This window comes from Cydia amplana, chromosome 11 (genome assembly GCF_948474715.1).
Source record: "Cydia amplana chromosome 11, ilCydAmpl1.1, whole genome shotgun sequence".
In the NCBI taxonomy this organism is placed as follows: Eukaryota; Metazoa; Arthropoda; class Insecta; order Lepidoptera; family Tortricidae; genus Cydia; species Cydia amplana.
The window spans coordinates 2,097,677-2,111,913 of NC_086079.1; the positions used below are offsets into that span (position 1 = coordinate 2,097,677).

General features: G+C 37.6%; 2 protein-coding genes and 1 long non-coding RNA gene across 3 annotated transcripts in view; all 3 read left to right on the top strand.

Annotated features, from left to right (window-relative positions):
- LOC134652040 (protein lifeguard 1-like) overlaps positions 1–2,379 on the top strand; it is a 30,533-nt gene extending 28,154 nt beyond the window's left edge. The window contains exons 6-7 of the mRNA XM_063507193.1: positions 808–937; positions 2,089–2,379. Of these exons, the coding sequence (XP_063363263.1) occupies positions 808–937; positions 2,089–2,318 (360 nt within the window). The 3' untranslated portion in view covers positions 2,319–2,379. The remainder of the gene's footprint in view (positions 1–807; positions 938–2,088) is intronic.
- Positions 1–14,237, top strand: part of LOC134652054 (uncharacterized) — a 257,015-nt gene that overhangs the window by 57,941 nt on the left and 184,837 nt on the right. The gene's annotated exons all lie outside the window — the stretch shown is intronic.
- LOC134652256 (protein lifeguard 1-like) lies at positions 7,307–12,611 on the top strand. Its single transcript, XM_063507427.1, has 6 exons — positions 7,307–7,315; positions 9,488–9,643; positions 10,131–10,237; positions 10,893–11,052; positions 11,782–11,911; positions 12,347–12,611. Exons 1-6 carry the CDS (start codon positions 7,307–7,309, stop codon positions 12,574–12,576), a joined length of 792 nt encoding a protein of 263 aa, XP_063363497.1. The 3' UTR covers positions 12,577–12,611.

A 14,237-nucleotide genomic window follows, 5' to 3' on the forward strand; every position in this document is an offset into this window, starting at 1 on the left:
GTCACTCACCAGTCACTCGTTAGGCCACCCACCCAGTCGGTCACTCACACATTTACCCACTTGGTCACTCACTAATCCCGCCAGTCACTTAGTCACTCACTCCAGTTATGATTGGTGGCGTGACAGCTCACTGCCCCGCTCGGCTCATACATCGCGTGTTCATGTGACGGCGTATTGCGGCAACGTGCGTCGTCAAGCGCCAATGTTTTAAGTAGCTACTTAAAAATATGAAATAAACCTTCCAAACTCAAATAATAAACTCAAAAATAAACAGCTAGGCGATAGTTTATTTCATTTTGTTCTCATATTCCAATAGGCTACATGACTAATTTTTTTTATGGTCTCAATCGATCGGGTTTGTTTTTAGGATCAAATGTCTATATGGGTCCCATTGCATTAAAGTAACACAAAAGTCAGAAATTGTAGTCAAAGTCCGACAGTCGCACTTCACTCGCGAAACGCCCTATACAAAACGGCCAGAGGCCGTGACGTCATCGCCCATCTTGTAGTATGGACAAAACAAGAAAATTGCGTTTTTGCCAGTGAAATATTGCGTTTATGTATATAGTAGCTATACAATATTTTTTTGGATGAAATGTAAGGAATCGAGTGGTACCCTTACTTTTATCGTTTTTTGAAGTTAAAAAAAACTTAAATTTTGAAACTTTCAGGTCCTGTATTTTTGTAATTTTTCAATATTTTATTTTAATATCCACATTATTGTGATAAATTGCTCGTTTGCTATCTATTTTACTAGATTTTGTTATAAAATTCAACATGTGTCATCATCCCTATTGTACGTTTCAGGTGATGATGGCAGTGGGTGTGACGGCGGCCGTGTGCCTCGCCCTGACGATATTCGCTCTGCAGACCAAATGGGATTTCACCATGATGGGCGGATTCCTCGTCTGCGCTACTGTTGTGCTGCTATTGCTTGGTGAGTCAAAAGACAACTTGCGGTCACCAGGCAGGCTCATTTTCTAGAAAATGTATGACTAGTTAATGACTTCTGATGAAATGTATAAGTATAGTTAATGATTTTGATGTTAAAGCATTGTGGATGGGAGAAGACTATGCGACCAAGCCTGGTTTAATGAGTTAGATAGCAGAAGGTGTCGCAGAAAGCAAACCGGGACTGGAACCTCAGGTGGCATAAGCTTTTTCTGCCAAAAATGTGGGAGGTCGTGCCGCTCACGCATCGGCCTCCACAGTCACCAAACCCGTTGTTTTTTTTTTTTTTTTTTTTTTTTAACAAAATACAAAGTACAGTGTACTTATAACTAAAGTTTCGCCAAACTGTAAAACAGTTTGTTGGCGATGCGCTCAAATAAACTCAAACTAAAATAACTACAGTACTTAGGTAGGTAGTTACCATACATCAACAACACAGCTGCCTGTAATAAACCCTGTTTCGACGCAAACATATATACCTACTGTCGTTCGGCAAGTATTGTCTAAACAGCAATGCATAAATCGTCTGCAATATACGTAAAGGCCTGTCTTGATGATGTCACTTCTGTCGTAACATGCGTTTTTGTGGGAAGATATGACAAAAATATGAAATTAAAACCGAGAATTACATGGCGTTTCAAGTGCCATTGTCGGAACCGACAATCACTCAAAACCATCTGTCTGTCCCTATGCTTAGGTCTTTAAAACTACGCAACGGATTTCGATGCGGTTTTTAGGGTTCCGTACCCAAAGGGTAAAAACGGGACCCTATTACTAAGACTCCGCTGTCCGTCCGTCCGTCCGTCCGTCCGTCCGTTTCTGTTGCCGCTATAACAACAAATACTAAAAACAGAATAAAATAAAGATTTAAGTGGGGCTCCCATACAACAAACGTGATTTTTGACCGAAGTTAAGCAACGTCGGGCGGGGTCAGTACTTGGATGGGTGACCGTTTTTTTGCTTGTTTTGCTCTATTTTTTGTTGATGGTGCGGAACCCTCCGTGCGCGAGTCCGGCTCGCACTTGGCCGGTTTTTTAATAGATACAGCGATTCAAGAGGAAGGTTTATGTACAATTTGTTAACCCGTGCGAAGCCGGGGCGGGTCGCTAGTAATGAAACCAACTAATCTATTCCCAGGTATTGTCGCCATGTTCGTCCGCAACAACATCCTCCAACTGGTCTACGCATCCATCGGCGCACTCATATTTTCCATGTACCTCGTCTATGACACGCAGCTCATGATGGGCGGCAAGCACAAGTACAGCATCAGCCCCGAGGAGTACATATTCGCCGCCCTGAACCTGTATCTGGACATTATTAACATCTTCATGTACATTCTGACTATCATCTCCGCTTCGAGGGATTAAGGTTGCCCTGTTGAAACGGAGGCAGAGTATGTGGCACTCGAATTTGATACCGCATTTAAATATTTATTTATTATTAAACCTAAGTTGCAAGGCTCTATGGGTTACGGTAACCGCTTACTATCAGGCGAGCTGTATAATACGTGCTAATTAAATAGGAGTTAAAGCGTAATCTCATCAAAATTCAGCTTTGTTTATCGAAATAGGAATAGTGTTTTCACGTGTTGATAAACATTCCTAATGTTTATACACGCTTACAAACTAATACATAAATGTAATGTTTCATTTATATGAAAATAAATATTTTTACTTGCTTAGTAGACTTAGGTACATAATGCAGATGATCAACTTTAGGAGCGGTATCATATTTGAGTGATTTTTGTAAGGGTAAACTACCCAACGATTGGCACTGAAACGTATAGTTTGTAGCTTTCTAATAGACCCCGAAGGCTAATCCTATTGTCTATTGTTCAGTAAAACCGCACGTGCTACTTACCTGCAAAAAAGGGTCCTAATTATTCTATTTGGCACCTGAGCGTGGGCTAGTCCAACGCTCAAAAAACCAGTGTAGGTGCGCTCTCCGATAACGCGCCTTTGTTACGCATCTCGATGACACATTTTAGACTGGTTCTGTAGCGTTCGACTCGCCGGCACTCAGTAACCGAAGTATCGATTTTTTATGCAGGTGGTTGTGGCACGTGGCACTAGCGGTTTTTCTTAACAATAGACAATAGGATTAGCCTTCGGGGTCTATTAGAAAGCTACAAACTATACCAGCCATTGGCACCTTTTTGTGTAAAGTCACCTCCGCTGTTTCAAAGGTAACCATTGGACGGGCCAACAATAGGGTTCTTTACCCTTACATGGGCAAAAAAGGTGACGAAAACGCACACGATGCAAGATTTTACAACTTTAGTTGAAAACTATGACAATAGATTTCGAAAAATGTAACTCGTAGTAATTTCATTACATTCAATTACAAAAGTAATCGTGTCTTGCTAGATAGTGCTTAGTGTGTCGTCATCTTTATTAAAAACTTTTGTCTCTTAAATTAGAATAGTGAGCTATAATGGTATTAACCCTTTGACCGCCTAGGACGTCCATACACGCGCATAGAAAGTGCCCTCATTGCCATGACGTGAATGAACGTCAAGAAGTAATGGGCAAAATCTGTGATAAATAACATGCTTCTGTATTTTTATTATTGATTTAGATTTTTAAACGAAATACACAACTTATAGAATTTTGTTTAGATTTTTTTGGGACTTGGCGGTCAAAAGGTGTGTTATTATTTTGTGATTCTCATTAATTTGTCATCTCTTTATGTCGCATGACATTTAAGTTGCCATGTTGATTGAAAAACTTAACTATACTCATTTGTGTGGTTTGGGATTGAAGTAAATCATTTGAAAATGCTATACAATGAAGTTAGTCTTTTCTTTGGTTAGAAATATTAGAGTTTCCGCCTTGTTTCCTGCTACTTTTAAATTATTTGTATCATTAGTAAACATCGATTTTTTTTCTCGAATAGAGTATGGTCTTATCGAATCGAATACAGTAGGTATATTTCACAAAAGTCTATAATAAATTATACTAACCTTAAATGTGATGATTTTCATTCATTTTTTTTATTACGTTAAAAAAAAATACAGAAAGAGTTTTTTTAGTAGCACGCGTAGGTATTTTGCCTTTATTAGTATGTATTGCAGTGGCGGGTCGTCCATATAACTCTAATACCAACGCCTTACCAAATTTGAGAGGTATGAACACTTGATTTCAAAGAGCATGGGCCCGTTTCTCAAAAGCTTGTAACTTGTAATACAAGTGGAAGTCCCTTTCTAACAAAAGCTGTCAAAAAGTGACATCCGCTTGTATTACAAGATTTACAAGTTACAAGCTTTTGAGAAACGGGCCCCAGGTCAAATGTTTCTATATCCAAGATACTAAACGTTCGATTGGCCAATCTACCCAATCCAATTGTCATGTTAGTACATACGGGACACAAAAACAGAACTTAACTTATTGTTTAGCAATTTCGATTTCAAAAAAGCACTGGTGGTCTAGCGGTAAGAGCGTGCGACTTTCAATCCGGAGGTCGCGGGTTTAAACCCCGGCTCGTACCAATGAGTTTTGAACATAATTACCTATGTACGAAATTGTATTTCATATATCATATCATTGATATTACGCTTCGCGAATATTGCTATAAAATGTACGATTAATCTTAACACATTCAGTGCCGAAAACCCCACTATCGGGTATTTTATGAGTTTGTTCCCAGGTCGGACGACCCGATAGTCGGGATCGTGGTACTACAGCTTTATATGACGAAATTGTTGTGGCCTGGCGCGGATGTCTTGTTTAGCTGGGTGGCAATGAATGTGTTAATTTTAACGACCCGCCTCTGAAGTTATGTATGCCTCACGCAATATGTAATCTTAATATTGATATTGTGATGAGACTGATATGACGGATATTTCTGTTTATAGATGGGAATGAACATAAGTTGTATAGGGTTCCCAGTAGTTAATCAGGAAATCAACTTTATACCAATGGTTTAGAGTTGATAATGGGAAAAAGCTGTATTACTGATTGTTGATTTTTAAATGTCTTAAATATATTAAAGTAAATGTGAATACTATTGTGTATTGAGTACTATTTGCCGGTGGTAAATTTTTCTAAGAGATAATACTTGAAGAAAATATATCTCTTCGCTATACTTGCTAGTTATCGGTGATGGGACAGCTACCTTATATCTTTTGTACGTTTTTTAGTGGATTTAAAAATTGTTCATAGGTACAGTCAGCTACAGAGAGAGGTGAACCCCTTCTGCAAATAAATTTCTATGCAGATCACCCCTCTCTGCAGCCGACTGTATATAGATTTTTTTTAACTTGTTTTTGAACACATAAAATACAACTAATTTTTTCAAGGAACTGATGACAGGTTTTTTAATGAAGATGTTTTTTTTTTGTTTTTTTTTTTCGTTGTAACATTAGTGAATACAAATACTTATGGTGGCTGTAGTTTTACTAATAAGGCAGTCTAGGTATTTTAACAACCGCTTAATAAAACATATAAATAAACCTTAAAATATTATTCTTTATATACAACATGTGTAATTTGATTTCTCTATAGAATCAGACCAAGCTTACTCTGCGCCGTTTTGGCAAACGACAGAATGTGGAAGTGTCACTTTAAACGTCATTTCATATGAAATTATGACATCTACAATGGCATCTCACGCTTTGGCAGTTCTAAGTTAGTTTGGAGTTTTAAATACTATGGTTTTAACTGCGTTTCTATTTGATTTGTCTTATATAATGTACAAACTTAAATTATTAGTGTTAGTACATAAGACTTTATTTAAATGTAATATTTACACGATTTTGGGTTTGATAAGCAATGTTTGCATTTAAGGTCCCCGTAGACGGATGGTTTTATTTGCGCAATAAAATTGACCGCCTATGAGATGTGTTTTTGTCCTAACCCAAAGATAATAATCTACCTGATAATTATTCAATAATATACTTAGAGCTATTGGTGATATTTTAATGCAATTTTGACGGTTCATATTCATTATAGATACTAGTTTGACAGCTGTCAGAGATGTATCTAAATGTCACCAGTTTGTACCGATTGTCAGATCCATCCACACACAGTCGGCATCAGACATATTTGAGCGGCAAATGTTCTCAAAAACATCTGAGCATGCAACATGAAGTTAAGTTCGATGAAATTTAAATAATTTTCAATCGGAATATAGTTGCAATTGTTTTGTTACGTTTAATAATGCAAAATCAACTCTATTTCCTACAGTTAAGGTTCCAATTTCACTGAATTTGGTACTATGTTTTTGTGAGGCCGTACCAGAGGTTAATAATAGAGACTGTTCAGATATTTCTGAACACCTTGGCTGATCCGATATATCTAATGTCACTACATCGAGATACATATAATATTAGTCATTAAAATAATTAAAATATTACCTAATATTCACTCGTAGGTATGTAAAGTTCGTTTATTTAAATTTAAATTCACGAAATGAATGAGCCTTACAAATATACCATTTCATAACATAATATATGATAAAATAGAATAGTTTCTCGTTTTGTTATACACTTGTATAGTTTATACTATTCATTACTCAAGTCAAAAAGTTGTGTTAGTAAAAATAACTGGTACAAAATTATAAAACGGACTTATTGGAGCTATTACCAGGCGTGGCTCACTCCGCGATTTCGTCGCTTTGCTACAGGTAGCTAAAAGTACATCCGTTCGGCCCCAATTTTGGGGAAAGCCAAAAGCCGCGCGTGGCGCTGTCGCCACCTAGCGGCCATATCTGTGCTGATCGTAACAGACGCGTTTTGTTAGAGAGTGAGTCTTCTGTACTTAGTACTATTATTTATTCTGTGCTACCGTCCATATTTAAGAGCCACAAGACACTTGCCGCCGCCATACCCTCTACCTATAGTATCTATTCAGTCCGATGTATTTTAAACCATATTCAATTGGAACAGAGTCGCTTTTGCTTTGTTTCGTTAAATTTTCAAACAACGCAACATCAACTCTACTTCCTACAATTTAGGTTCAAATTTCAGTGGCAAATTTTGGATATTTTGTTTGTATGGCTGGGCCTTAGGAGGATACAATCGAAGAAAAATGAGACATTAGTTAGATTGTATGGGAGCGCCTTTTTGGCGGTTCGTGTGCCTTAAGGCCAGACCACACCGGCTGCGTGTGCGTGTTCGCTAAAAGTGTTTTGAGCCGCGCACGCACACGTCACGCAAGCGGTGTGCCGTCTCTCATAAGGATCTGTACAATACAACGCACCCGGGCACTGCACAGGCCTTTAAGTCCGACATAGATAGTTTACAAACGTATGATCGATCTGCGAGAAAAATATATTCATATTCAGTCAGTTAATTATTTTTACTGAGCAGCTTTTTGATGCCTTATTATATCTATAGAAATACTTATATAAACAATACATGTTTTCGGTAAGTTTGCGTAAGATCGACATACATTCTATAATCGTACTAAGTTTAATCTGAACCGACTTTGCCGTGTAAATGTGTGGAAGGGCTATAATAAACGTCATAATTCCATAGAATTTTGGCTGACACTTCCACACTTTTTGATTGCAAAGTCTTCCGTAGATCTTACGCAAACTACCGTCACATTTTCACGGCTTCGAATAAATCGTTATAGCTTCTTTGGTTTTATTGTAAACTTTGTATTTATAAATAAGTACCTATGATATTAGAAAGGCGGGCATTGAAATTCTAACAAATATATATTGTACAGTCAAATCTAAATATCCTAAGACACTCGCGAGCGTCGGCATCTAGTCAACTTTAAGGTTGATGCTCGACGCAACTGCACAGACGCCATTTTCCATAGCACTGACTCGCTGATTAGACGCCAACGCTCAAAAGAGTGTGGGGTGGCCCTAGCAGACACCCCACACTAGCGTCTCCCGAGCGTCGGCGTCTAGTCAACTCAATGGCTGCTGCTCGACGCACATTTATGCAACAGCGCAGCGACGCCATTTTCTATAGCGCTGACTAGACGCCGACGCTCAAAAGACGCTAGTGTGGGTATCTTACAGCGCCATATATTCAGCGTTTTTACTTTACACTTCTTAGATTCCTTGGCTTCAAAAACGTGATATTTAGACGATTGTGCAATAAATATAAAAAAAATGGTTAGACATTTAATTGCTTCGTATTTTGTACTAGACTATACATTCAGCAGTAGATATAGATATATTATGTTTACTTGAAGAAAGTGCTTAAAAAGTTATTAAAAAATCTTTTGACAATACTGAAGTGTATAGATTTTATGAGTTCCAATTCTAAGTGCTGCTGACATGTACAATGCATTAGTAACTTTGGCATACCTTTGATAATCGGTATTTTTAGATAAAACGTGAATCTGTGCTTTAAAATCTCACTTACTTATAATAAATATATGGCAGGTACATTCAAAAAGTGTTTTTTTTAACACTCCCATCCTCCATGAAAATATGTAGGTGTACTCCGAGGTATATATTTGACAAGTAGACCTAATATTATGTAGGATGAAACTACACAATTCGGATGCATATGTAGATGTGCACACAGGTTCAGATCCAAAACACAGCGCTTTGAAATGAGTTTCCATAAAATGCTTCAAGACTGCTCTCTTTTCCTGTATACTTTACTCTTTGCTATGAGGCCTGATTTCTGGCGGCATATACCTATCTTTTAAGATTCTTGCTTTTAGGTAGGTAATGTATGCAAGAATGAATTTTCATTTCCTTATTGTTGATGAGCGTGGAAAATCAGTTAGCTATCTAATGATTACTCATTAACCATACATCAAATATGAGTTTCAAACTAGGTACTTATATGTAATTACTTCAACGGTGTCGCTTCGAAAACACGTGGTATTGGCTGGAACATGGTAAATAATAAATTAAAATTAAAAAAAAAACCCTACGTAAATATTAAAGTAATTTTGGAAAAGTGCTGTTCTCTTTAAACTGCTGGGTCGATTTTTATCAAACAGTTAAGAACCACCGCAATTAAGGGATCTCGATTTCTCGTTAAAAACCGCATCGAAATCAGTCCATCCGTTTGAGAGCTATGATGCCACAGACAGACATTGGCGTCAAAAGTTAAAGTTTAGTCGGGGGTTATAAAAGAGCCATTTTGTAAAACATTCGGTTTATATATTTTCTCTTTCATTATTTTTACCTTGTCCGACGTTTATTTTTTATTTTATTTAATAGGTCTGCCAACAGCGGTTACAATGATACATTGTTAGGTATAGGTACATTCGATAGCTGTCTTAAGTTTATTGCACAGCTAATTATAGGCACACACCACATTTTCAGCTGGGTTGCACCAGCTGTGTGGTGCAGTGGTGTTGTCAGCTATGTGGGGTGTGTGGTGAAACTGAAACGTCTGATGAGGTAAAAATAATGAAAGTAGGTATATCGCTTTAGACCCGCTCTAATAACTAGACTTTGAGTTTGTTGTTGCGAAGACCATCTATAAGGAAAGACCGTCTACAACTTTTATCAACGCTTTCCCAGAACACATTTTATATGCGGCGTCTTGCCCACATTGACCGTAAGTACTTATATTACCTATATACGTCTCAATAATAGTGTGTTTGTTTCTAAGTTTCCCAGTACCCAGGACACGGACGATGCGAGTCAAGTTTCGTCACCAGTTACGACGCAATATTCGTACCATCCGTCACAAGTCCAAAGCGAGTCGCAGGAAAAAGTTGAGAATGAATTCATTACTGCGGAGATACGCAAGGTTTTCGTGAAAAAGGTAAGAATTGGGGTGACTTTTAGTTTGGAGACGGGATTTTCAAATTAGCAGTATCTTTTTCACCGCGCTTTTTACTCCTTTAAATCAGTGAGAAAAGTCGCATTTTTTCATTCTTTACAGTGTAAAATATTTTTATGTTAAATTTGTTCCCCTCTCGTGCTCTAATAATAGCGCTCAAGAGTCCACTCTCGCTACGCTCGTGGTTTAGTTTTGGGAAGCTTTCAATTGTTCGGGTCTCAATATTTAGTACAAGGGCTAACAATAAATTTGCCCCCTAAACGAGCGACTTTTATGTATTAAATATTTATGATATAAGGTTAGATGGAGCAAGACAAAAACTTGTAGTGAATCCTCATACTTTTGGTCTTGTCCCGAGCTAAAATAAACTATGTTGGTCTTACCCCACATGACCTTACCTGTACTACCTGTATTAATCTCTTGGATTTAAAAAATACAACTTGAATCTATAAAATAAACTTGTTTTCAGGTGTACGCAATTTTAACGATTCAACTGCTGGTGGTTTTGGGCTTCATTATGTTCTTTTCCTTCCACCAGCCCACGAAGCGATGGATACAAAACAATACTTACATTCTGTAAGTACATAATATGGAGCGTTATCTATGAAAAGGGACCTTATTGTCGATGGCGCTTACGCCGCACAGCGTCGCGCGGCATTGTATTTAATATTGGAGCATCGTTATTAGTGGCGTAAGCGCCTTTCATATATAACGTCACATATGTAGGTATAGGTATCTACGTAGCGCAATCCATTGTCATTTTGGATAGGCTCCCAGGCCTCTTATTTTCGCTGTAACCTATCTAAGAATCTACTAACTCTAAATTAAACTTACCGCTTGTCGACTGTTTAACATCTGTCTTATCATGGTTGTAGCAAAGACATATGTAACTCCGTATAAGATGAATTAAGTCTAAGGAAAAAACGTGCCTCGGAAATCAAGAAAACGCCGTTCTCGGATAGATGGCGCACACACCTTTGGCCTATGCTCGGCTAGATGGCGTTGTCGACACCGTTTCATATTTAACAATTTTAACACATAGGTATCAGTGAAAGAACAGCGGTCGAAATGATATAAAAATAACAAAATCATTTATCCATATATATGCATTTTTGGATAGTTTTATACATTTTCATTTTGAGTTTTAATCGTGTCGATAGATGGCAGTAAATTTACTGTGACTACAAAATTTACTATGACAGGACCCCTCTATTATTCTCTTTGGTTGTAGATACATATCCCTGGCCGTGGCGTTCGTGAGTATCGTCCTCTTGGCGTTCTTCATGGACTTTCGACGCAAGGCGCCATGGAACTATGTGTTGCTTGGCGCCTACACTGTGGCAGAGGGAGTTATTCTGGGCATGTTGGCTAGTTGCTATGCGCGCAATGCGGTAAATATTATACCTGTTTTATTTAAATATGAACCATGAAATCACTACATAGTGTAAAACAAAGTCGCTTTCCCGCTGTCTGTCTGTCCCTATGTATGCTTATTAGATGAAATGGATTTTGATGCAGCTTTTTTTAATAGATAGAGTGATTCAAGAGGAAGGTTTATATTGTATAATTTGTTAACCTGTGCGAATTATTAATATACTAAACAAGGCCTTTTCAGAGCTACAGACTAATTTTAAAAATGAAATCTTAAAATTCACTCAACCCGCCACCATAAATAAACCGCTACCATACTTTTGAAGTTACCTTCTCATTTTAAAACAATATGCTTAAATTAGATGAAACGGCAATAATATTTACCTACGTAACATACTATGGTCTATGAGAAATGAGATCAAGTAGAAACTTTTACGTGCTCTATTTCATTTGCATAAAATTTTTAGCAATGAAAACTAGTTCCAAATACCATAGATAGGTACCATGTTACCTACTGAAATGTTTGAGTCTATCGATGGTAAGGCCCAAGATACACTTGTAAGTTTTACTTACGTAAGTAGGGACACAGCTAGCAGTGAGACGAATATCGTTCTCTCATTCTAACAAATTGCCATGCCCCTACTTACATAAGTGTATCTGAGGCCTAAGGCGGCCGCCAGGTTCGTGTAGCTCGCAACTCCTCTGTTTATCTGTTAATACAGAATTGGTGTTAATTTTCCCCCTTCTAGGTGTTGACCGCAGTCGCCATTACAGCAATCATAACTCTAGCTTTAACGGTATTTGCGCTAAAATCCAAACATGACTTCACCACGTGGGGAGGATTCTTGATATGCTTCTCAATACCCCTCTTAATTCTTGGTAAGTTTAACATATCATCATCATATCAGCCTTTTATCGCCCACTGCTGAGCATAGGCCTCTCTTCGAGTACGCCACTTGTCCCGGCCCTGAAACAATCTCATCCAGAAGTGACCCGCAATCTTCCGAATGCCATCCACCCAAAGAGCCACTATCTAGGCTATGTATTCTGTCCATCACAGAAGATATGAATTTCTCCAATGAACGAAATTACCAAAGAAGGTAGGGATAATTTCTCGACGCTATTCCATGTAGGTACCTATTGCGTTAATCATCACAAAAGGAAAGAAAAATAATCTTACTCTACGCACTGAGTCATGTTGGTGTGCAGTCTTTGCCGGTCCACCATCGCGAGGACTAGAAGAACCTTGAAATAGTTAGAAACATGTTCAGCTAAATAACTTTAAAATGTAACTGATCTGTTCATTCATTTCAGGAATCATCTGCATATTCATCCGCAACAACATCATAGACTACGTATACTCCGCGGTCACATGCATCATGTTCTGCATGTACCTCGTCTACGACACGCAACTCATGTTAATGGGCAAGCATAAGTACACTGTAGGGCCGGATGACTATGTGTTCGCGACGCTGAACTTGTATGTTGATATTGTTAATATTTTCATGATAGTGTTGGACTTGTTGTTTAAATCGAAGAAGTAGTGACTGATTAGGTTGGTTATGCTGCTTCGGTGTGTGCGAGACGAATGTAGCGATATCCCATTCGCGCATCGGAATGGTGTGCGGAGCCTCAGCGTAAGGCCTGAGTGGACGCTCGAGTTGGGCGTGCAGTGGGGCGGGGCGTGCGGCGTGCATGTTAAACAAATGCAAGCGTATAGGAGCTGCCTTAGTGCACGCTGCTCAAATTAATTGTGAGCCCGACGCCACGCTGCACGCCCCGCCGAACGCTCCGCTTCGAGCGTCTACTCAGGCCTTACCCTTAGAGTGAATAAAATATGATGAGTTACCTGTTATTTATTATTTTTAATGTACCTATTTTAAGGATAAAACTGATTTTAATATCCATGGTTTCCTACCCTATAATATTAACAAACAGTATTTTTTTATAATCTATGTCTAGATATTAACGTAAATACCTAGTTCACTCGATGTTGAGAAAAGCAATCACTATTTTTTTTTTATTAATTATATAATTATTCATTATAAACAAAATGTGACGAAATACTAGTGTGTGCTACTAAAGATAGTTTAGTTGTAATCATATAGTTTTAATTCACAATCGTAGCTGATTTAAATCAGTGCACTAATACATTACTATGACAGATATAAATGTAGCCAAAAAACGTCATATAGCGGTTATCCTTATCATATGCAGAGGTCCTTATCAGTGATAATGATAACGCTCCCTAAACTTAGTGTGTTGGTGACTGTGCCCCTGTTATGGCTGAGGTTTGTATATTTTCTCTTGCTTTTTTGTGTTAAACATTAATTTTAAAGACAAATTATTAATGTATGACCAGTAGCGTTGTCTATTAGCAAGTGATATTTTGAGTGGACGACCGGTAAATAAGAATGCTTATCGTTTTCTCGAAGCCGATAGGGATATGATAAATCGATAAATTATCGGACAAGTGCAAGGTTCGAGTATTTAGTCTGTAATTATATTGTCTTGATACTCTTGATAGAGCAGAGCCAGATTAGTTACGGTATTTTAGAAAGTTCTAAGTTTCATCTAAATACCTTTTTGTGATTTTTTGTAAGTCAGTAAATGAATATATGTCCATGATTTTTCATCGAGTTGGCTTATATTTCTAATTTTCTTGTTATTCCAGTAAGTCTTATGAAGATTTTAAGGTTTTAAGGATTAAATTAAATTGCTCATAAGCAAACAGTATAATTGAAACGGAGACATAATTACATTTGTTTTTTTTTTATTGCGGGTAAGTTTAATTTAAAATTTATTTTAAATATCACCCACAATTTCCACAATCGGCACAATCCACTCAAACATCAACCATTTTGCTCAACATGCCCAAAAGTGATCTTTCTCTCTCTTTCTCCGAACTCTACTTAATTTATATACTCTACTTAATTTATATATATGTTCTAGTTTAGTTTTAAATTTCTTGTTTAGTTTTTTTTTGGTGTTATGAAAACCTAACCCATATGCCCATGTCCATCATATGTTTTCTCTCCCAGTGGCTCATATATGAGCCAGAACGCTTATGGGTGACGTCATATCGTGGGATTCGACAGGTTAAGTGTGTTGACAAAATTCCAAGGAATCTTTTTTTTTATAAACATAAATATGGCTTTTATTTAAATCAAGTGATTATATACCACAGATAAGACTTAGTAGACTC